The sequence below is a fragment of the Caretta caretta genome, chromosome 24, assembly GCF_965140235.1.
Source record: "Caretta caretta isolate rCarCar2 chromosome 24, rCarCar1.hap1, whole genome shotgun sequence".
Taxonomy (NCBI): domain Eukaryota; kingdom Metazoa; phylum Chordata; order Testudines; family Cheloniidae; genus Caretta; species Caretta caretta.
Window position 1 is genome coordinate 17,316,833 of NC_134229.1, and position 23,456 is coordinate 17,340,288.

General features: G+C 59.0%; 2 protein-coding genes and 1 long non-coding RNA gene across 3 annotated transcripts in view; 1 reads left to right on the plus strand and 2 right to left on the minus strand.

Moving 5' to 3' along the window:
• LOC125629817 (sialic acid-binding Ig-like lectin 13) overlaps nt 1-23,456 on the minus strand; it is a 52,146-nt gene that overhangs the window by 18,976 nt on the left and 9,714 nt on the right. Inside the window, 6 exon segments of the mRNA XM_075123049.1 lie at nt 16,243-16,506; nt 17,631-17,684; nt 19,929-20,019; nt 20,021-20,250; nt 20,387-20,791; nt 21,136-21,297. Of these exon segments, the coding sequence (XP_074979150.1) occupies nt 16,243-16,506; nt 17,631-17,684; nt 19,929-20,019; nt 20,021-20,250; nt 20,387-20,791; nt 21,136-21,271 (1,180 nt within the window). The 5' untranslated portion in view covers nt 21,272-21,297.
• On the plus strand, nt 3,428-7,352 carry LOC142070036 (uncharacterized). Its single transcript, XM_075122999.1, has 2 exons — nt 3,428-6,660; nt 7,300-7,352. The coding sequence occupies exons 1-2, from the start codon at nt 3,429-3,431 to the stop codon at nt 7,350-7,352; spliced, it is 3,285 nt and encodes a 1,094-aa protein (XP_074979100.1). The 5' UTR covers nt 3,428.
• Nucleotides 9,360-13,625, minus strand: LOC142070021 (uncharacterized). The gene is made up of 2 exons (XR_012665989.1): nt 11,092-13,625; nt 9,360-10,700 (listed from the first exon to the last, which is right to left on the minus strand). It is a non-coding gene; the product is annotated as an uncharacterized LOC142070021 (long non-coding RNA).

Sequence of the window (23,456 nt, forward strand, 5' to 3'; positions counted from 1 at the left end):
CCTGGGGATTGCAGCAAGCAGTCCAAGGGGCGGAGGAGTCTGCAGCTCGACCCTGGCAAAGAGGTGGTGACCTCGAGAAGGGCTGGCACACTAGGGGTTCTCCCTGGAAACCGTGGGGAGCTGAGAGCACACGGGCCTGTGAGTCCACAACAACTTGGGAGGAGTGGAGTGATGGCCTGTCACCGTCTCCTTAAGAAGGACATTGTCACCCTGTGCAAAAAGAGAGGGTTGAGCGTTGGAAAGTTCACCAAAGCAGAGTTAATCGTGCAGCTGGAGGAGGATGACCGCTCTAAGGAACAGATTCCTGACCCCAACTGGGGCTATAGCAGGATCTGGGAGCAGCTGGAGTGGGAGCCAGGCATCGCCAAGACTCCTGTCCCCGACCAGACGGGGGTCTTCACGATCGGGTTCCCCATCAGGGGATCGAGACGGACGGGATTGGAGCTGAGTCTGAGAGAGCAAGAGGACCCTGGGAGACAGCGAGAGCCCGAGAAAGAGCTGCAGAAGCAGCAGCAGCATGAACTGGCGGTGGTGGGGCGGAGAGGCCTAGGGGACCTCCCAGGGGTGAGTGGGGATAGATCCCGGGGGGCCAGTTCCGCAGGGAACCTCGAGACTAAATTGCTGCCCCTGGTTAAGGAGGGGGGGGTGTGGATGCCCACCTCACTGCCTTTGAGCAGGCTGGCGATTTGAACCAAGGGGACCCTGCGGAAAAGCCCCGGTGTCTAGCTCCCTTGCTGGGTCCCAAGGCCATAGACTCCGTCAGCCAGACGGTTGGGGATGTGGACAGGCTCCCACTCCTGACCCCAACCTATATGTCTGTGTGGAGTTTCCTGGGGCCAGGCCCCTCGGACCTCCAGTGGGAGCAGAAGGTGATGGTCAATGGGGAGACATTCTTGGGGTGGCCAAAGGGCATGTGTGACGAAGTGACTCAGCAGGGAGGGGGGGAGTGTTGACCTGGGAATGTGCCCTGGGGATGGGAGACCTGAGAGCCTGTCACCTGAGCCAGGAGGGGGAGGGGGAGGTAACACCTCTGCCCAGGAATGTGAACAGAGGCTGCAGCAGGGAACCTGGTGGGTGAGTTTAGTTGGGAGTTTGGGAGGCTGGGGGAGGAACACAGGGAACCCCAGGGCTGGGGTCTAAGCTCCCTGCTCCCCCAGAAGGACGTGATTGAGGGGTCCTGGTTGTACCCACAAGCTCTGTTGTGGACTGTGTTCCTGTTGTCCAATAAACCTTCTGTTTTACTGGCTGGCTGAGAGTCTCAGTGGATCCCAGGAAGAGGGGTGCAGGGCCTGGACTCCCCCACACTCCGCGACAACTGGTGGCAGCGGTGGGATCTACTGCACCCCGTGAACGGCGCTTCCTGCAGTAAGTGACTGGGGAACAGTAAAACGAAGGGGAATTGACGGGGACCAGGCGTGCTGAAGATTCAGAGAGAGACGGTTTCAGGGGGCGGCTAACCCCTGGGAATGTGTGACCAGAGAGAAAGACTTTTGCAGTAACAGGGTCCCCCGGGGGATTGCAGCGAGCGGTCCCAGGGGCGGAGGAGTCTGCAGCTCGACCCTGGCAAAGAGGTGGTGACCTCAAGAAGGACTGGCACACTAAGGGCTTTTCCTGGAAACCGTGGGAAGCTGCCCGGCCTGCGAGTGGCCAGCAGGGAGATGTACGCTAAACGCCTTAAGAGTGACCTGGTGGAGCTGTGCAGGCAGAGGGGGCTGCGCATCGGGAGGTCCACCAAGGAACAACTGATTGCCCAGTTGGAGGAGAGGGATCGCTTGAAGGACCCGATCCCTGTCCCTGAGGGGAGCCGCCCGGCAGACGCAGCGTGGGCCCCGGGGCCTGACCGGGCTGGGAGGGGTCAGACTGCTGCCGAGGACATCCCGAGACCCTTCCTACCTATGCCTGGGGGAGGGGTTGGGGGAAGCCCAGCGAATACCGAGGGCACCCTGACCCCAGCACCCAGCAGGGGATCCTCCCGGCGGAGCTCCCCATCCCTGGAGCGGAGGCGGCTGGAATGGGAGAGGGAGATGAAAATGAGGGAGCTGGAGGATCATGAAAAACAACGTCAACATGAGCAGAAACAACGTCAACATGAGCAGGAGGAGAGGGAGAGGGAGCGTCAGGAGAAGGAGAGGGAGCGTCAGGAGAAGGAGAGGGAACGTCAGGAGAAGGAGAAACAAAGACAGCATGAACTGGAGCTGGCCAGGCTGAAGAGCAGTGGGGCCCCGGCTGTGGTGAGTGAGGGGGGACCCAAGACTGCAAGGAACTTTGATAAGTGCTTCCTGGCCCAGCGTAAGGAGGGGGAGGACATAGATAGCTTCCTGACGGCCTTTGAGAATGCCTGTGAGCTGCACAGGGTTGACCCTGCAGACAGGCTCCAGTTTCTCACCCCCTTACTGGACCCCAAAGCCGTGGAGGTGTACAGCCGGATGACAGGGCCGGAGGCAGGGGACTATGAACTGTTCAAACAGGCCCTGCTCCGTGAGTTTGGGCTGACCCCCGAGATGTACCGGAGAAGGTTCCGGAGTCAGCGTAAAACGCCTGAGGTCACCTACCTACAACTGGCCAACCGGATGCAGGGGTATGCCCGCAAGTGGACAGCTGGGGCCCGAGCTAAAGAGGACCTGCTTGACCTAATCGTACTGGAGCAGCTGTATGAACAGTGCCCTTCCGACCTGAGGCTGTGGTTGGTGGACAAAAAGCTCGAGAACCCCCAGGACGCAGGGCAGCTGGCCGACGAGTTTGTGAACAGTCGGTCAGGGGGTAGCCGGGAGGAGTCCCAAAAGAACAGGCCCCCCCCGATGCAGAGAGAGAGTCACCAGGGGGCCTCCCAGCGGGGAAATAGGGAGAACCCCCTCCCAAGGGGAACGCCTGGCGTCGGGCCCCTCCGACCCGCTCGAGGGGACCAACGTGACCTGAGCTGCTATCACTGTGGCCAGAGAGGCCACATACGGTCCCAGTGCCCTGGGCTCAGGGACAAACTGAGCAGACCCAACCTACCCAGGGTTAATTGGGTAGGGACCCAGCTGGACGAGGGGCAGACGACCCAGGAAAGGGGGCCTACCAGTTTACCACCTGCTCAGGAGTGAAGAGTACCCCAGGCCAGCTCCACCAGAGGGCTGGAGGCTCTGGACTCAGGGCGCTCAGTTTACAGGGTGGGCGCGGGGCTGTCCCTCCGGAGAGAGTGCCTTGTTCCCCTGGAGGTGGATGGGAGGAAGGTCAATGGATACTGGGATACGGGCGCGGAGGTGACGCTGGCCCGGCCCGAGGTGGTGGCCCCAGATCGGGTGGTGCCCAACACCTACCTGACCCTGACAGGGGTGGGCGGGACCCCATTTAAGGTGCCCGTGGCAAGGGTACACCTGAAATGGGGGGCCAAGGAGGGCCCCAAGGATGTGGGGGTACACCACCATTTGCCCACTGAAGTTTTGATGGGGGGAGACCTAGAGGACTGGCCAAGCAAGCCCCAGACCGCCCTGGTTGTGACCCGTAGCCAGAGCCGGCGAGGGCCACTGCTCCCTGACCTCGGGGAGGGTACCGCACCGGAGGCGCAGGACCCTACCCTGGTGGGAAGGGAGGGCCGAGGGGCACGGCTCAGAGAGGCTGAGGCCTCAGACCTGGCCACTGAGGGGGAACCGGTCCCCATCCCTTCCCCAGCCGCTGAGTTCCAGGCCGAGTTGAGGAAAGATCCCTCCTTGCGGAAGCTCAGGGACCTGGCCGACCTCAGGGTGGTACGGACCATGAGGAGAGGCTGCCAGGAGAGGTTCCTGTGGGAGAAGGGGTTCCTGTACCGAGAATGGGCTCCCACAAGGGAAGTGGAGTCCTGTGGGATCAGGAGGCAGCTGCTGGTCCCCCAGAAGTATCGCCGCAGGCTCCTGTACCTGGCCCATGACATCCCCCTCGCAGGGCACCAGGGAATCCGGCGCACCCGGCAGAGGTTGCTACAGAACTTTTACTGGCCCGGGGTCTTTACCACGGTCCGGCAGTATTGCCGATCCTGTGACCCCTGTCAGAGGGTGGGGAAGGCCCGGGACAAGGGGAAAGCGGCTTTGAGACCTTTGCCCATCATAGAGGAGCCTTTCCAGAAGGTGGCCATGGACATCGTGGGGCCTCTCAGCAAGACGACCCGGTCGGGGAAGAAATACATTCTGGTGGTGGTAGATTTTGCCACCCGCTACCCCGAGGCAGTGCCCTTAGCTTCCATTGAAGCAGACACCGTGGCCGATGCGCTCCTGACCATTTTCAGCCGAGTGGGGTTCCCCAAGGAAGTCTTGACAGACCAAGGCTCCAACTTCATGTCGGCCCTGCTCCGGTGCTTGTGGGAGAAATGTGGGGTCCGGCACGACTGGGCCTCAGCTTATCACCCCCAGTCCAACGGGCTGGTGGAGAGGTTTAACGGGACGCTAAAGATGATGCTGAAAACCTTTATGAACCAGCACCCGCAGGATTGGGACAAGTACTTACCTCACCTGCTGTTCGCGTACAGGGAGGTGCCCCAGGAGTCTACCGGATTTTCGCCTTTCGAACTGTTATATGGAAGGAGGGTGAGGGGCCCCCTGGACCTGATGAGAGACGAGTGGGAGGGGAAGGCCACTCCCGATGGAGAGTCAGTGGTGGAGTATGTCCTGATCTTCCGAGAGAGACTGGCTGAACTCATGGGCCTGGCCAGGGAGAATCTGGCCAGAGCCCAGAAGAAGCAGAAGGTCTGGTATGACCGCACGGCAAGGGCCCGTGCCTACGCCACCGGGGATCCGGTGATGGTTCTCATCCCAGTGAGAAAGAACAAACTACAGGCCGCCTGGGAGGTCCCTTTCAGGGTCGTCAAGCAGCTCAATGAGGTAAACTATGTGGTGGAGCTGTCGAACCGGGCGCACCACCGCCGGGTGTACCATGTGAATATGATGAAGCCATACTATGCCAGGGGGAATGAGGTGTTGGCCGTGTGTGGACAGTGGGAGGAGCAGGGAGATGACCCTTTAGTAGATCTATTCCCTGGGACCAGAGCTGGTTCCCCGCTGGAAACAATTCCCCTCTCGGATCAGCTAACCCCTGCCCAGCAAGCTGAGGTCAGGGGGGTGCTGCATCCGTACCGACAGCTGTTTTCCAACCAGCCTGGACGCACTAATCTGACTGTCCACCGGGTGCAGACAGGGTCGCACCCGCCGATAAGATGCTCCCCCTTCCGAGTCACAGGGAAAACTGCTCAGGACCTGGAAAGAGAGGTCCGGGACATGCTGGCTTTCGGGGTGATCCAGCCATCTGGCAGCCCTTGGGCCTCGCCGGTGGTGCTGGTCCCCAAAAAGGACGGGTCGGTCCGGTTCTGTGTGGACTATCAGAAGCTCAATGCCATCACTGTATCTGATGCCTACCCCATGCCCAGGCCGGATGAGCTCCTAGACAAGCTGGGAGGAGCTCGGTACCTCACCACCATGGACCTTACAAAGGGCTACTGGCAAGTGCCGCTGGATGCAGATGCCCGGCTGAAATCGGCCTTTATCACCCCTCTGGGGCTCTATGAGTTCCTGACCCTGCCTTTCGGCCTCAAGGGAGCGCCGGCCACCTTCCAGCGCCTGGTGGGCCAGCTCCTGAGGGGGATGGAGAGTTTTGCCGTGGCGTATATTGATGACATCTGTGTCTTTAGCCAGACCTGGGAGGACCACGTGTCCCAGGTTAGACAAGTGCTGGACCGACTCCAGGGGGCTGGGTTGACCGTAAAAGTGGAGAAGTGCAAGGTGGGGATGGCTGAAGTATCTTACCTGGGCCATCGGGTGGGGGGTGGCTGCCTAAAGCCGGAACCAGCCAAGGTGGAGGTAATCGGAGACTGGCCCGCTCCCCATACCAAAAAGCAGGTCCAAGCCTTTATTGGGATGGCAGGATACTACCGAAGATTTGTGCCCCACTTTAGCGCCATAGCCACCCCCATCACTGAGCTATGCAAGAAGGGGAAGCCAGACAAGGTGGTCTGGACCGAGCAGTGCCAGGAGGCTTTCCGGGCGCTGAAGGAGGCTCTGGTCCGTGGCCCAGTTCTGGCAAACCCAGACTTTGACAAGCCCTTTGTGGTGTTCACCGACGCCTCAGACTCGGGACTGGGGGCGGTGTTAATGCAGGAGGATGAAAAGGGGGAGAGACACCCCATCGTGTACCTGAGCAAGAAGTTGCTACCCCGGGAGCAACACTACGCGGCCATCGAGAAGGAGTGCCTGGCCATGGTGTGGGCCCTCAAGAAACTAGAGCCCTATCTCTTCGGGCGACACTTCACCGTCTACACCGACCACTCTCCCCTGACCTGGCTGCACCAGATGAAAGGAGCCAACGCCAAGCTCCTGAGATGGAGCCTGCTCCTGCAGGATTACGACATGGACGTGGTCCACGTGGAGGGAAGTGCCAACCTGATAGCGGATGCGCTGTCCCGGAGAGGGGGCCCCGAACTTCCCCAGGTCACTGGTCAGAGTGACCCCGCTCCGTTCAGTCTCGAAGGGGGGAGAGATGTGAGGATGGGACGCAGCAGGGTGGGGGGAGTGTTGACCTGGGAATGTGCCCTGGGGATGGGAGACCTGAGAGCCTGTCACCTGAGCCAGGAGGGGGAAGGGGAGGTGACACCTCTGACCAGGAATGTGAAGACAGGCTGCGGAAGAGAGCCTGGGGGGGGGGGGGGTTGTTTCCGTTTGGGGCTGGGGGGAGGAACACAGGGAACCCCAGGGCTGGGCTCTAAGCTCCCTGCTCCCCCAGAAGGACTTGACTGAGGGGTGCTGGGTGTACCCACAAGCTCCGTTTAGGACTGTGTTCCTGTTGTCCAATAAACCTTCTGTTTTACTGGCTGACTGAGAGTCTCAGTGAATCCCAGGAAGAGGGGTGCAGGGCCTGGACTCCCCCACACTCTGTGACAGGAGCCCAGGGCTGGGATAAGAAGGGGCTGCGGGTCGGGATTGAGGGGCACCCCAGTCTCCACAGACCATCCAGCTCCCTCCCGCACCCTAGTTCCACTCACCCCTAGACCTGCAGAGGGGGGCCCAGGCCTGGCTCTCCCACCCTGCAGCCCGGGTTCCTCACGCTTTGTGACTTGGAGCCCGGGGAAGCGGCATGCATAGGAATGTGAAAGCAGAAGTCAGTGGGGACAGGGATGAAGGGGAGATGATGTCTCAGAAACCCCAGCATCAGCATCCTGCCGACTTCCTCTCCCTCTGGCTGGGGCTGCCTGTGGCTTCCTTGCAACAGAGGCAGGCTGCATCTTGCTTGTGGGGCTTGAAATAGAACCCAGGAGTCCGGGTCTCTGAGCCCTGCTAATCCCCACTCTCCTCCCAGAGCTGGGACACAACCCAGGAGTCGTGACTCGCTGCCTCCACCCCCTACTCTAACCCACTGGACCCAGCTCCCCTCCCAGAGCCAGGGACAGAACCCGGGAGTCGTGGCTCTGAGACCCTCTACACCCCACTCTCCTCCCAGAGCCGTGGATGGAACCCAGGAGTCCTGGCTCTCAGCCGCCCTGATCTGACCACTAGAGCTCACTCCCCTCCCAGAGCAAGGGGTAGAACCCAGGAGTCCTGACTACCTGCCCCCCGTCTCAGCCCTATCCCTTTATTACTGTGTTTTCCAGTCGCGCAATAATATTTGAACGCTAGCAGCTCACACCTCTTATCGTATTGAACACGCTGCAGACACTAATCACTCACCCCGAGCTGAGATGTGTCCGCGTCTGGGGTGGAGCGGCTGGGAACAGCGCACTGGAACCGCAGATGCCCAGTTAGGACGGCTAGCGAATCCCAACTCCAATGGGAAGAGCCGGGTGCGTGCAGAGACCTGCCTGGCAGGGAGCGAGTGCGAGTGTCAGGACGAGGGCTGGGGCGAGAGGTGAGATTTCAAGACAGGAAGGGGAAGTCAGTGTGTGTATCTGGCCCTCGCATGTCTTGCACAAGCTGGTTCCAGTGGCCGGAGATCTCGGGGCCACCGACAGAAGAGGGAGATTGTCACAGATACAGGCCAGCTCCTCCTGGCAGCCGGCTTCCGGCCCCACCGTGGGGGGATTGGCTCGGGGTGGGAGGAATGGGGCATGGGGCCTTTCCCCTCTCGGGAGCGCTGGATGTGATCTGCTGCAGGGTGGGGAACTGGCTGGCTCTGTGGGGTGGGAATGGGACCCGGGGTCCTTCCCCTCTAGTGTCTCTCAGCAGGGGAGAAGCCAGCAGATCGGAGCTGGTCCATTGAGCGCAGATGTTTGTTTTCTGTCTCTCAGGTCCTCAAACGCCCGTTTGAGGTCACTGAGTCTGGGGATTCCCTTGTGATGGGACCCGGGTCATCGGCTGGATCAGGAGAGGCAGCTGGATTCCACGGCCCGCCACAGACTCCGTCCTTCGACTTAAGAGGTGAGATGCAGCTGAATCTGGCCTGGGTCCTGGGGGCTGTTTACACAGGGACCTCTCCCCAGCGCTGAGATGTGGCTGCCTCTGGGGTGGGGCTTGGGGGCTGTTTATACAAGGACTCCTTGCCCAGTGTTGAGATACACAAGGGTTTGGGGGAAACCTATAACTAAAAGAAACACAGCACCCCCTAGGGGCATTGGGACCAGCCCCAACGGCCAGGCCCTCGCGAGTCTCCCACCCCAGCCCTGCTCTGCCCCAGGCCAGCGGCACGTCAGCTCTGCCCCCCTGCGTGTGGGCACCGGCGGCTGTGCTGGGAAGCTGGTCGCTGAGCGGATCTTGCACAACAGGAAGTTTCCAGTCGGTGAGTTTGCTCCACCTCCGGCTGGTCGGCCCCAGTTCGGGGCTGAGTGAGAGGCACTGAGAGCAGGTGAGAGGGTCCCATTGAACAGTGGGGCGCAGCTGCTTGGACATAGGTCCCCAGCTAGTGGGGGAAGGAGAGAGCCCGGGGCAGATTCCTGCTGGGACTGTGGCTGCCAGGTCTAGTGGGTTAGAAGTCGCTGCGCTGGATCCATGCGGATCAGGGCAGACCCCTGGTCGCTGGGGTGAGCTCCGGGGCAGGAACCCCGGGGTCTGGGCCGGCCCCGAGTTTGGTGTGTTACATTCTGCCTCTGGTTAATCCCCGTTTGGTTTCTGACTCTTTTTAATGAGCTGCCCGGAGGTTTCCCTCCGTTGCTGTTTAATAGATGCCCCTGTCACGGGGTCCCTGGGCGATGCTCTGGAACTGCTCCCTACGAAGCCGGTCAGGACTCTGGGGATTTCGCCTTTCTGAGAGCAGCCTGTCTGCAGGACACACAGCTCACCCAGCTTCCACCTTCCTGGGTCTGACCTCGGAGCATTCAGCATCCTCTGCCCCTCCGTGCGCTTCCCAGAGCGAGTCCCCCCAGGCGGGGTCCTGGGGAAGCCAGAGGGTCCTGCCCCCCAACTCCGCAGTCAGACGTGACTCTCAGCCAGCCAGGAAAACGGAGGTTTATTAAACGACAGGAACATGGTCTAAAACAGAGCTTGTAGGTGCAGAGAACGGGACCTCTCGGCTGGGTCCATTTTGGGGGGCAGTGAGCCAGACAACCACGTCTGCACTTCACTCCATGTTCCAGCCAGCCCCAAACTGAAACTCCCTCCAGGCCCCCCTCCTCTGGGCTTTGTTCCTTTCCTGGGCCAGGAGGTCACCTGATTCCTTTGTTCTCCAACCCTTTAGCTCTCACCTTGCAGGGGGGAAGGGCCCAGGCCATCAGTTGCCAGGAAACAGGGTGTCGGCCATTCTCTGTGTCCAGACCCCTGCACACCTGCCCTGTAGGGCTCTGCAATGATCATACACCCTTATCCCACCACCTAGATACTTAAGAACTGCATAGGGGAAACTGAGGCACCCCCACAATATTCGGAGGAAACATTAAGAACAGTCCCACTTCGTCACATCTCTCCCCCCTTTGAGATCGAACTGAACGGGGTCACTTTACCCGGTGACCTGGGGAAGTTCGAAGCCACCAACGTTCCCATGGATGCCCCAGCATCTCTCCCATTCCTTGGTAGGAGTTACACCAGGCCCTTCCAGTTTCACGCCCTCCCTTAGGTCGGGGGTGGTCGATAGCACTCGCAGGCCGCATGTGGGAAGGTTTCTGCGGCCCGTGCCCTTTGGCCACCCCAAAACCCCAGGGGGTCAAACTGGGATTGGGTCTTCTCCCCAACAAGCTGGCCAAACACAGCCACTTGGTTATAGGACTGTTTAACTTTCTTAACAGCTTTCACTTCATCTGAGACCTTCTCAAAGCTCTCCACACTGGATCTTTCAACAGGACAGTCAGTGGATCCATTTACAACAGAAAATTTCTGGCTGTTAGGAACTGAAACTTTCTTGATGAAATCACTTTCACACCCTTCAGTTGCAGTAAACTGCTTGCAAAGGCTCCATGAGGATTCCTTTCCCTAGGGCTTTTCTATGCAACAATTCACCCCTCCCAGAAATTCTGCCCTTACCCTCTTTCCCTAAGGCTTGCTCTAGAGGAACACTTTCCTGAGCAACAACAGACTCTTTCTGGGTCTCCCTTACATCCAGAATCACCTCTGGCCCATCAGGCGGATTCCTCCACAATCCCCTTTCAGGCAAACTCACAGACTTCCTAGATAAAAGGTTAGAAGCATTCTCCTTCCCTTTGCCACACACAAGTTCAGGAATCTTTTCCTTCTTGCGACAGGTTTCCACACCCTCAGTAGGTAACACAATCACACACCTTCATGCTCTCCTTGTGCCCTGGCTAGGATCTCACCCTGATTAGACAGAGTTGCTCCACCCTTTCCAACAAGAAAAGGAGTACTTGTGGCACCTTAGAGACTAACCAATTTATTTGAGCATGAGCTTTCGTGAGCTACAGCTCACTTCATCAGATGTATACCGTGGAAACTGCAGCAGACTTTATATACACACAGAGAATATGAAACAATACCTCCTCCCACCCCACTGTCCTGCTGGTAATAGCTTATCTATAAGTGGGGTGGGAGGAGGTATTGTTTCATATTCTCTGTGTGTATATAAAGTCTGCTGCAGTTTCCACGGTATACATCTGATGAAGTGAGCTGTAGCTCACGAAAGCTCATGCTCAAATAAATTGGTTAGTCTCTAAGGTGCCACAAGTCCTCCTTTTCTTTTTGCGAATACAGACTAACACGGCTGTTCCTCTGAAACCTTTCCAACAACACACTAGCAACAGGCAAAATACAAGCACCAGAATTGTCTGGTCTCTGGGATTTTACATAGACCCTAACTGGATGCGACCTAGTTACAGGGCCATTCTCCCGAGCAGACACAAACTTAGGACCCTTCCCTTCCTGGGCTTTAGCTGAATCCAGAACCAACTCTGAGACAACTGCACGACCCTCAACCATCACAGGCTGAAAGGCCCCTTCTGTCTGCTCCACAGACCAAGAAGAGCTGGACACACTTTCTCCTTTACCAGACACACAGGTTGGGATCTCATTCCCTTTGTCCCAGCACACAAGGCTGGTCAGAGACAACTGCTTGGAGACCGGGGTAGCTCCCTCCATAGGCAAGTCAATACCCCAGACAGACACAGGCACATTTCCTTCACTGTCACAATTCTCCACCCAGCTAACAGATAAGGTCCAGGGACTCTCATCTTCCACTCTCCTCGACTTCCCACCCTGCTGACTGGACACAGCCATCAGATCACAAGGCTGCCTAGGCTCATCCAGACTTTCCTTACCCAGCACCTTGCCACTCCCCACAGATCCCCTGCCCGGCCTGTGTCTCCCCCCACTCAGCTGGGGTCTCAGCTCCCACTGTGCTCAGCACTGCCCTTGCTGTCCCAGTGGGGGTAGGCAGCGAGCTCGCTGCTTTCCTCACTGCATCAGAGCCAGCGTGAGCCCCCTCTCCGGTGTGCAAGGGGGCGGGGAGCATCTCTCTGTCCCACCCAGCCCCAGGGGGCTGGTTACAGGCAGGCAGGTAGCCTGAGCCTAGCCGCTCCTCCCCCCTGCCAGCCAGGTCATCTGCCTTTTCACTGACCATTTCCCTCTCCGACGATTGGTTCCCTGGATTCAAATTCAAACCCTTGGCAGTTACCGGAGCAAGGCCTGGATCCTGTCCCAAAGAGACACAGTGACCCTACGACAGGGTCTCGCAGCCGATATCCCGGAGAACCCCAACAACCAGCCAGCCCCACCCCTCCTGGGTCTGCACAGGGATCTGGGCCATAGGCAGGGCGAGGGGCTTCAGGAGTGGGGTCAGGAGTGTGGTCAGGAGTGGGAGCCTGTCCACCTCCCCACCCATCTGGCTGACGGAGTCTATGGCCTTGGGACCCAGCAAGGGAGCTAGACACCGGGGCTTTTCTGCAGGGTCCCCCTGGTTCAAATAGCCAGCCTGCTCAAAAGCAGTGAGGTGGCATCCACATGCCCCAATCCCCCGCTCCTTAACCAGGGGCAGCAATTTAGTCTCGAGGTTCCCTGCAGAACTGGCCCCCCGGGGTCTATCCCCACTCACCCCTGGGAGGTCCCCTAGGCCTCTCCGCTCCCCCATCGCCAGTTCATGCTGCTGCTGCTTCTGCAGCTCTTTCTCGGGCTCTCGCTGTCTCTCACAGTCCTCTTGCTCTCTCGGACTCAGCTCCAATCCCGTCCGTCTCGATCCCCCGATGGGGAACCCGATCGTGAAGACCCTCGTCTGGTCGGGGACAGAAGTCTTGGGGGTGCCTGGCTCCCACTCCAGCTGCTCCCAGATCCTGCTATAGCCCCAGTTGGGGTCAGGAATCTGTTCCTTAGAGCCGTCATCCTCCTCCAGCTGCACGATGAACTGTGCCTTGGTGAACTTTCCAATGCTCAACCCTGTCTTTCTGCACCGGGTGACAATGTCCTTCTTCGGGAGACGGTGACAGGCCATCACTCCGCCCTTCCCAAGTTGTTGTGGACTCACAGGCCTGTGTGCTCTCAGCTCCCCACGGTTTCCAGGGAGAACCCCTAGTGTGCCAGCCCTTCTCGAGGTCACCCCCTCTTTGCCAGGGTTGAGCTGCAGACTCCTCCGCCCCTGAGACCGCTCGCTGCAATCCCCAGGGGACCCTGTTACTGCAAAAGTCCTTCTCTCTCCCAGGGCCAAGCCGCAGGCTCCTCCACCCCTGAGACTGCTCATCGCAGTCCCCAGGGGCACCCCATTACTGCACATTCCTTCTCGCTGGTCACAAACTCCCAGGGGTTAACTGCCCCCCGAAACCGCTCCTCTCTCAGCCTTCAGCACGCCTGGTCCTCATCAATCCCCCTTCGTTTTACTGCTCCCCAGTCACTTACTGCAGGAAGCGCCATCCATGGGGTGCAGTACATCCCACCGCTGCCACCAGTTGTCACGGAGTCCCTGGGCGATGCTCTGGAACTGCTCCCTACCCCACCCGCTAGATACTTAAGAACTGCATAGGGGAAACTGAGGCACCCCCACAATATTGGGAGGAAACATTAAGAACAGTCCCACTTCGTCACAGCCCCACCTGGAGGTGGCTGCATCTCAGCGCCAGCCGGGATCCTTATATAAACAGCCCCCATTCCCCACCCCAGAGGCGGTCACATCTCAGCGCTGGGCAAGGGCTCTTTGTGCATTGTATTGAGCTCAGTATTGGACACGTGTGTGTTTCCTGGGTCTTGGGAATTACCAGATTCAGATGCAGGAAAAAAATGAAATTCTCTGGGAAACCTTGGACCCACCAGGTCGAGATAGAAACCTGACATGGCTGATAACACTGGGATCATGGTGACTGCGTCTGTCGGTATGGGAGGGCAAGGGTTAATCATCTATCTATCTATCTATCTATCTATCTATCTATCTATCTAATAATTCAAATGTCTGTTTTTTTCTGTGTCCTGAAGATATTTTAAAGCTGAGGAGGTGTGTGGGGGCGGGGGGGGGGGGGGGACGGAGGCAGGACAGATTGAAACATTTGGGATATTTTTGTGAAAAATTCCTAGCTAGTGAATGTTTCCCAGGGATCATTAGTTTTAAGTGGCCCAGATCCCTGTGAAACCTTTCTAAAAACCAAAAAATCCCGTGATTAGTTTTTGGGGCAGGGAACCTTTGCACAAAACTTTTATTTTGAAAAGCACCTGTGACGAAGTGGGGGATTTTGTTAGAGTTTTGCATGAATACTGCGTCTGCCTCAGTTTCCCTGTGTGCTGTGTGCGGAACGAGGTGGTGGGAGAGGGGGATGGTGGTTGCAGAGGGCCAGGTGTGATGTCACCTGGCAGCCGGGACCCTGGACAATGGCCGGGATATTATGGACATTAGCAACCAGTGGCCCAGAGGCCGAGCCCATCTTGGGAGCCAGACGGTTCTGGCAAGTGGGAGGACAATGCAGGGAAGAGAGGGGGCCCAGGTGACCTGTTCTATGTCTGCTTCTACCCCTGGGCTCAGCTGAGGTCTCGTTCTCCTTTTCCTCAATCCTGTGAGATTCCAATTCCTTGTCGGCTCTTCGGTGGCTGAGGAACGGCCCGATCTAGACACCGGACTCGGGCACCATGGATTCCCGGGCCCCCGGCCTGTCCTTTCTTCTCCTTCCACGACAGCAGCAGGGTGTCCTGGGAGAGAGATTCTGGGATATGTATGTGGCTGGCAGTGTGGATAGATAGATAGATAGATAGATAGATAGATAGATAGATAGATAGATGGGGTATATGGGGATAGATAGATAGATAGATTGATAGATAGAGGGGTGAATGGGGATAGATAGATAGATCGATAGAGGGGTGAATGGGGATAGATAGATAGATCGATAGATAGAGGGTGTGGATAGGGATAGATAGATAGATAGATAGATAGATAGATAGATAGATAGATAGATAGATAGATGGGTGTATGGGGATGAATAGACACAGAGGTTGGTGGGTTGGTACATAGTTGGGTAGGTGGATAGATAGACGGTAGGTAGGTGGGTAGATGGGTGGGTGGGTAGGTTGGTGGGTGGGTCAGTGGCTGAGTTACCGTCCATAATAGAGCAGGGTGAGGTAATAGGCCAGGAAGAATCCAGTCGCCATGAAGACGAGTTTGCAGCTGATTTCAATAAATGCCCGAGTGAGGCCACCTGTGGGAGCTGGAACAAGCCGAGAGTCTGGGATAGATGCCTGCAACCCCTACCCCAAGCCAGCCAGGCCCAGCCCTGGGACCAGGTCGGAGCCAGTGGCCCCTAGAGAGGAAATTCCCCATTCCCTGAGCCAGCCAACCCTACCTTGGGGTCAGGTCGGAGCCAGCACCCCCTAGAGGGGAAATTCCCTATCCCCTGAGCCAGCCAACCCCGCCCTGGGGTCAGATAGGAGCTGGCATCTCCTTCATGGGAAAGGTCCCGTGGCCCAATCCCCGCCCCACACCAAGCCAGCCAATCCCCCGCCGGGGTCAGATCAGAGCCAGCGCCCCATAGAGGGGAAGGGCTCCCACCTGTTTCTAGTGGGCTCAGCAGGACAGTGTAGATCCCATGGGGGTTGGAGCCGAGGCAGAAGAGAAACTTAGTGGCAGGGAGTCCCATGGGTTAACACTTCTACCACCCAGGAGAAGGGAGTCCCATAGATTAAACTGTTAATATCCAGTGGGAGGGAGTCCCACAGGTTCTTCTGCCCTTGTTTGTCAATTTTGGCTTGCCCCAAGGTGCTGATCCAGCCCCATCCTTGGCCAGCTGCGCTTCACACCAACCCACCTGTTTCTTCACCCTTAGCCTGGGTGCTCACGGCCCTTTTATGCAGCCTCAGCTGCCCCTCTTGGGGCTACCCCGAAGCAGCTAATTAACTATGGCATGGGGGTGGGGGGGTTGGCTGATTTGCCATTTAAAAGAGCCAGGCACCCTGCGACACCAGCTAGAACTCAGTGGCGGGGAGTCCCACGGATTAACACTGCTACTCTCCAGTGTCAGCGTCCCAGGGCTTATCCCCACTCACACTCGACGAGCAGCTGGAAGGTCCCCTGGGCAGAGCTCTCCTTGTTCCGGGCCCAGCACCCGTACAGCCCCCCGTCCTCGGCCGTCACGTTGGGCAGTTCCAGCTGCAGCTGATTCTCCCCCGTGGGGCGGGCGCCCTCGACGGCTCGGCCCCCCCTCACCCAGCCCAGCACAGCCGGGGGGTTGCTGGCGACGGAGCAGAGGAACCGCAGGGAGTCGCCCTCCCGGGCTGTGAGTTGTGACCCCCTGCTCCGCTGCCCAGCGCCCCCCACTGACCACCTGCCCCCCTGCAGCCCCGCGCCCCCCATGGATCCCCCGCCCACCCCCTGCACCACAGCCCCCCCTCCTGACCACCCCTACCCCCTGCAGCCCAGCACCCCCCACTGGGACCCCTCTGTCTCGCCCAGCACCCCCAAATGCCTTACACTGCACGTGCACACACAGGGCCCGGCTGGCCGACCCAAAGGGATTCTTCGCCCAGCACCGATACTCCCCAGCGTCCCCTCTGCTGAGATTCGGCAGCTCCAGGCGCCCGGCCCCTCCCTGGCCGGGGCTCAGGGACTCGTTCCCCTTGGCCCAGCTCAGGGTGGCCTCGGGTCTGCTCCCAGCCTCACAGCCCAGGCTCAGGGAGTCGCCCTCCTGGGTCTCCAGAGACACGACGTCGCCCTCAGCTCCCCAGGCATCTGGCACTGGAAGAGACGAGCACGCGGGTTTGGTCCCCCCAGAGATTCCCCACTGTGACGAAGTGGGACTGTTCTTAATGTTTCCTCTGAATAGTGTGGGGGTGCCTCAGTTTCTCCTATGCAGTTCTTAAGTATCTAGGGGGTGGGATAAGGGTGTATGATCCTTGCAGAGCCCTAGAGGGCAGGTGTGTGCAGGGGTCTGGACACAGAGACTGGCCGACACCCTGTTTCCTGGCACCTGATGGCCTGGGCCCTTCCCCCCTGCAAGGTGAGAGCTAAGGGGTTGGAGAACAAAGGAATCGGGTGACCTCCTGGCCCCGGGAAAGGGACAAAGCCCAGAGGAGGAGGGGCTGGAGGGAGTTTCAGTTTGGGGCTGGCTGGGACATGGAGTGAAGGGCAGACGTGGTTGTCTGGCTCACTGCCCCCCAAAATGGACCCGGCTGAGGGGTCCGGTTCTCTGCATCTACAAGCTCTCTTTTAGACCATGTTCCTGTCGTCTAATAAACCTTCTGTTTTCCTGGCTGGCTGAGAGTCACGTCTGACTGCGGAGTTGGGGGGCAGGACCCTCTGGCCCCCCCAGGACCCCGCCTGAGTGGACTCGCTGTGGGAAGCGCACGGAGGGGCAGAGGAGGCTGAATGCTCCGAGGTCAGACCCAGGAAGGTGGAGCCGGGGCAGCTGTGTGTCCTGCAGACAGGCTGCTCCCCGAGAGGAGACATCCCCAGAGTCCTGCCTGGCTTCGTAGGGAGCAGGTCCAGAGCATCGCCCGGGGACGCCGTGACACCCACCAAGGAGCCAAGACGCAGAGTCACCACTGGGGTGGGGTGGGGGTCTGGTTATACAGGGACCCCTCGCCCGGCGCTGAGACCTGGCCCCTCTGGGGTGGGCGCACAATCTCGGTGCCTTGCCATGGCAGCAGGTCTCCGTCGCAGCGATCGGTCCCTAACCCATCTCCTGCCCGCTGCCCAGTGCCCCCTTAACGCCACCCCGGGCTCTAGAGAGAGGGAACCAGGCCTGCTCCCCCGACCATTGCCCCCCACAGCCCCGCGGTTCCTTGGGCTCTCCGGACCGCGGGCAGAGCGTGACTCGGAGGCGATCGCTGATCCCCGGGGCTTGCAGCGCAGCCTCTCACCGGAGCGTCCGTTCCTGGTCAGGGTCCCGGTGATGTTGGGAGGGCCGGGCAAGTCTGTAACACAAACCAGAGAGGGAGGATCAGGGGGGCTGGATATCACCGAGGGGGCGGGGGCGCTAGTGATCACTGAGCTTAGACAGGGACACTTGTGTGACCAAGTGGGACTGTTCTTAATGTTTCCCCTGAATAGTGTCGGGGTGCCTCAGTTACCCCTAGGCAGTTCTTAAGTATCTAGGTGGTGGGGTAAGGGTGTATGATCCTTGCAGAGCCCTAGAGGGCAGGGGTGTGCAGGAGTCTGGACACAGACAATGGCCGACACCCTGTTTCCTGGCAACTGATGGCCTGGGCCCTTCCCCCCTGCAAGGTGAGAGCTAAAGGGTTGGAGAACAAAGGAATCAGGTGCCCTAAGGGAAAGGGACAAAGCCCAGAGGAGGAGGGGCTGGGGGAGTTTCAGTTTGGGGCTGGCTGGGACATGGAGTGAAGTGCAGACGTGGTTGTCTGGCTCACTGCCCCCAAAATGGACCCAGCTGAGGGGTCCTGTTCCCTGCACCTGCAAGCTCTGTTTTAGACCATGTTCCTGTCGTCTAATAAACCTTCTGTTTTCCTGGCTGGCTGAGAGTCACGTCTGACTGCGGAGTTGGGGGGCAGGACCCTCTGGCTTCCCCAGGACCCCGCCTGGGCGGACTCGCTGTGGGAAGCGCACGGAGGGCAGAGGAGGCTGAATGCTCCGAGGTCAAACGCAGGAAGGTGGAGCCGGGGGAGCTGTGTGTCCTGCAGACAGGCTGCTCCCCGAGAGGAGACTTCCCCAGAGTCCTGCCTGGCTTCATGGGGAGCAGTTCCAGAGCATCGCCCGGGGACCCCGTGTCACCTCGCTGAGAGCTCAGCTGGGGGACGGGAAGGTCCCTGAAGTGACACAAGCTCCGTGGGCAGGGAAGGGAAGCGACAGACCCGACTGGGGGCGACCCAAGAGGCGCCGGACGTAACCCAGGGGCCGGGTTAGGGCCAGGGGGAGCCAGAACCAAGGGACCAAAACCGGTGGGTCAGAATTCAGCTTAATTGGCGGAGGCACTAACGAGGGGCCGGGCTGCTCCGGCCTGGGGACTGGAGCGAGCGTCACCATCTCGCTGCCACCGTCTGCCGGGCACCCGGGTGTTCAGCGTCCTGCTCCCCAAACGTGTCCTCCCGAGGGCGGGACAGAGCCGGGGGTCTAAATAACCCCGGTCTCGCCCCCACGAGGGTCGTCAGACACCCCCCTTGTGGGTCCTTTGCCTTCTCCGCTCGGTTCGTCTCTCCCCAGCCCTCTCCTTTGGCCCCCGGCCAGGCCTGGGTATTTTGAAAGCAACACCCGGAGGAGCCGGACGCTGGTGCCCTCTGGCCAGGCCTGGCAGGGTCCGTCCATGCTGCCCTCAAAGCCCCGCGGCGCCGAGGCCCAGAGCCTGGGTCCGTTGGGTCGGGCTCGCGGGGCTCGGGCTGCGGGTCTGTGATTGCAGCGCGGACGTATCCTCCGAGGCCTGTGTAGACGTTCGGGGTCGGGCTGGGGCCTGGGCTCAGACACGGGGCAGGGCGGGGGGCGAGTTTCCTTCCAAATCTCCCTCCGGCTGATGGGAACAAGGGCCGTCCTTACAGTGACGCCCGATTTGGTCCTTCACCTCCCAAAGGCGGCTGCTGATTTGCCCTCTGCCCTGGATCTGCAGCGCAGGGGTCACGGGCCAGTTAATGGGGGTTTGCTCTCAGGTAGGGCGGGCCGAGGTCTCTGGGCACGGACCCTGGAGCGTGTTTAGTGCCGGACAGCGACTGGGTCCCGTTAACACTCTGCCCCATAGAGAGCATCCTCCGATCCCGGCAGAAAGGGGACGGGGTGGAGGAGACGTGGTGGGACAGCCCGGGTGGATCTCGGGGGGAACTGGGGTGTCTGCTGTGAGGGGGGGAATCCCAGCAAGGGGGGACTGGAATAGTGGGTGGATCCCAGCATAGAAGGATTCTGGGGGCAGGGCAGGTCGGGGGTAGAGAGGATCCCAGAGGAGAAGGGCCTGAGGACGGGGCATGTGGATGGGAGGAGGAAGCCATAGCCAACGTGGCAGGAAGGCGTGAAAATCCCAAGAGAGAAGGGGCTGCATGGTGTGGGGGGGAAGGGGTCTGGAGTAGAATTGGCTGAAGGTGCATGGTGGGGGGTGGGGATCCCAGCACAGGGCTGAGATGGGGGAGGGGCTGGAGGGCAGGGCTGGGGAGCCCAGGAGGGTGGGGATCCCAGCAGGGGGGGCTGGGGCCCAGCATGGAGGGGCTGGGGGGGTCACTCACGGCCGACGTGTAGCCGGACGGTTCTGCGGGTGGAAGGTCCCCGTGGTGGGCGGTAGGTAATTCTGCAGACGAGCTCTTTGCCGTGGTCCCCCTAGGCCGGGTGTGAAGCGCAGCGTGGAGCTGCGGGCCCAGGTGCCGTTCGCCAGCAGGGCTGAGTCGTCCCGGGCTGTGTTGCTGAACGGCCCCGTCCAGGTGACTCGGGGAGGGGGCCCGGAGCAGCGCCCGGGGGCCGTGCAGGTCACAGTCACCGGCTCCCCGGCCAGCAGCGTCCCTGGCAGCCCCCGCGCCGGCGAGATCTGGATCTCTGGCTCCTCCGTCAGCCCTGAGACACGGGGAGAGGGGAGAGAATCACTGGGGGACACGGGGCCTTTCCCCCCAGGGGGCGCCGGCCCCGATCCGGCCCCAGGCCAGGGACTGGCTCAGGGGGGCTGAGGAGCGGTGACTGCGGCTGCTCTTACCTGGAACAGAGATCGCGAGCGTAGGGTGAGCACGATACAGATTGGGGCGGTAACTGTATTTAAAGTTTTCTTTCTCAACCCTAAGGAAATATCTCCCTGCATCCGTCCGTCAGGCATCGCTGATTTGCAGGGAGCAGTCGCCACGTGCCAGATCCCCCACCAGCCGGAACCGGCCCTGGGTCTCTTGAGACACGCTCTCGCTGGGGTCACTGCTGGCCACGGGCGGATCCTGGCCCGCAGTTGCGGGCTCCTTGTACCAGTGTCCGTAGAGCCGGGCCCGGGGATTGTCGGTGTCGTACGAGGCTGGGTACGCGAAGGTGCAGGGGACGAGAACGCAGAGACCCATCTGCACCGACACCGACTGCGGCAGCCCCAGGGAATAACCAGACTCCAGGGACAGGGACCCTGCAGGGGACGGAGAGGGATCGAAGTGGGAGCCACAGAGAGCAGAGACCAACCCTGAGCTCCCCCGACACCTCTGCCGGTGCCCTCACTCCCGACCTGCAGCCCCCTGCGAGCCCAGCCCTGGGTCCTCAACCAAACTTCACTCCATTTAGTTTCCATCCCTACCTACGTCGAGCCCCCTGCCCGCTCCCTGTCGCTCGGTGCCCCCTCGCACCGCACGAGGGCATCGGGCTCCCCTCCCCCTCTGGCCAGTCTCCCTTCCGTGGCCTGGGACAGGCCTGGCCCTGCGTAGCGCGGGTTCTGCCCTTCCCCCTGCACTGGGGCTGCAGGGGCTGCTTACTTACCCCTCCAGAGCAGGGCGAGGATCAGGACCCTCAGCGTGGCCGCAGGGGGGGCAGGACCCCCTTCTCTCCAGGGGGGGCCCTGAGCCGGGAGCTCCCATTCTCCGGCATCCTGCTGTGGAAGCAGGGCTCTGCCCATGGCTGGGGTGTCCAGCTGGGATAGACCTAGAGACAGACGGGGAGGGTGGGGTGTGTGAGAGCAGAAGCTGTTTACAGGGGGAAAGATCTGCCTTGGGGACCATCAGTGCTGCTGGGCTCTGCAGAGGGCTGATCTGGGGCTACTGACAGCACAGTGACCCCTCCAAATCCCCAAATCAGGAGACGGTCCCGAGAGATCGTGGGCTAAAAAAATCCTTCAATTAGCGAAAAAGCTAATATCACATTGCCTCTATATAAATCCATGGTACGCCCACAGCTTGAATGCTGCGTGCAGTTCTGGTGGTCCCATCTCAAATTGGAATTGGAAAAAGTTCAGAAAAGGGCAACGAAAATGATGCGGGGTGTGGAACAGCTTCCAGATGAGGAGAGATTAATGAGAGTGGGACTCTAAAGCTTGGAAAAGAGATGACTAAGGGGGGATATGATCGAGGTCTGTAAAATCATGACAGGTGTGGAGATAGTAAATCAGGAAGTGTTCTTCATTCCTTCCCATAACACAGGAACTAGAAGTCCCCAAATGAAATGAATAGGCAGCAGGTTTAAAACGAACAAAAGGAAGTATTTCTTCACACAACACACAGTCAACCTGTGGAACTCCTTGCGAGAGGACGTTGTGAAGGCCAAAACTATAACATGGTTCAAAAAAGAACTGGATAAATTAATGGAGGATAGGTTGTTACCTAGCAGCTCTGTGTTCTTGGGGAAGCATGGCACTGTACCCAGTCTGTCTGTCTCACGAAGACCGTGCCCCCCCCCCCCCCAGCCTCTGCTTGAACCAAATCTACACCAGAAGAATGACTTACGAAAATCAATGAAAAGGCAGTGGGAGACACACCTAAACGCCTGGGATAAGGATGACAGAATTAAGGCAACTCCCCTAGCCTCATTTGCATCGAAGATGGGACAAGGAGGCGTCTCCATTCGCAGACAGAATGGAGAACAGAGATTCCAAGGCAAGAACCGCAGGGAACTCTGGGGCCAGAAAAGCAGGGAAGCACTGCATGATGGGGGATCTCTGCTCCAGATGTTAATGAACCCACGCCTGCACACCCCCAGCTCATTAGTTATCAGACCAATTTGAGTAATAAATCCTTTATTGGGATCCAAAATAATGAAGCCGCCTGACTGCATTGTGAGCTCCCTCCAAGGAACACCACCCAGAGCCAGGAATGATCAGCTCCCATGGTCTAGCCTGATCAAAACAGCTTTGGTATTCTCCCTTGAACCATTGTTGTTTCTCTAGAAAATCCCCGACCCACGCTCAAGTAAGTGTTCTGATGCCTGGATCCAAAATCTGCATCACTTCCATTGGGACTTCATCTTCTCCTGATTGATCATGCTGAGAGCTCTGCCTGTCTCCAGCACTCCAGACCCTCAGCTACCACCAACACCTGGGTCCCCCGATCGATTCCAGCTTCACGGAGTGGTGAGAACCCAGCTCTCGCTCTCTCTCTCTCGAGGTGTAGCCTTCTGACCCTGACTTGTGTGATCAGTTAGAGTGTTGTAAACCTGAGTTTAATAATCAAATTTGAGTTGGATTTAATAGTATCACTGTTTTGTTTGTTTGGCTTCCCTGTGGTTATGACCTGGCAATAGAATTGTAGAATCATAGAATATCAGGGTTGGAAGGGACGTCAGGAGGTATCTAGTCCAACCCCCTGCTCAAAGCAGGACCAATCCCCAACTAAATCATCCCAGCCAGGGCTTTGTCAAGCCTGACCTTAAAAATATCTAAGGAAGGAGATTCCACCACTTCCCTAGGTAACGCATTCCAGTGTTTCACCACCCTCCTAGTGAAAAAGTTTTTCCTAATATCCAACCTAAACCTCCCCCGCTGCAACTTGAGACCATTACTCCTTGTTCTGTCCTCTTCTACCACTGAGAACAGTCTAGATCCATCCTCTTTGGAACCCCCTTTCAGGGAGTTGAAAGCAGCTATCAAATCCCCCCTCATTCTTCTCTTCCGCAGACTAAACAATCCCAGTTCCCTCAGCCTCTTCTCATAAGGCATGTGTCACAGTCCCCTAATCATTTTTGTTGCCCTCCGCTGGAGTCTTTCCAATTTTTCCACCTCCTTCTTGTAGTGTGGGGCCCAAAACTGGACACAGATGAGGCCTCACCAATGTCGAATAGAGGGGAACGATCACGTCCCTCGATCTGCTGGT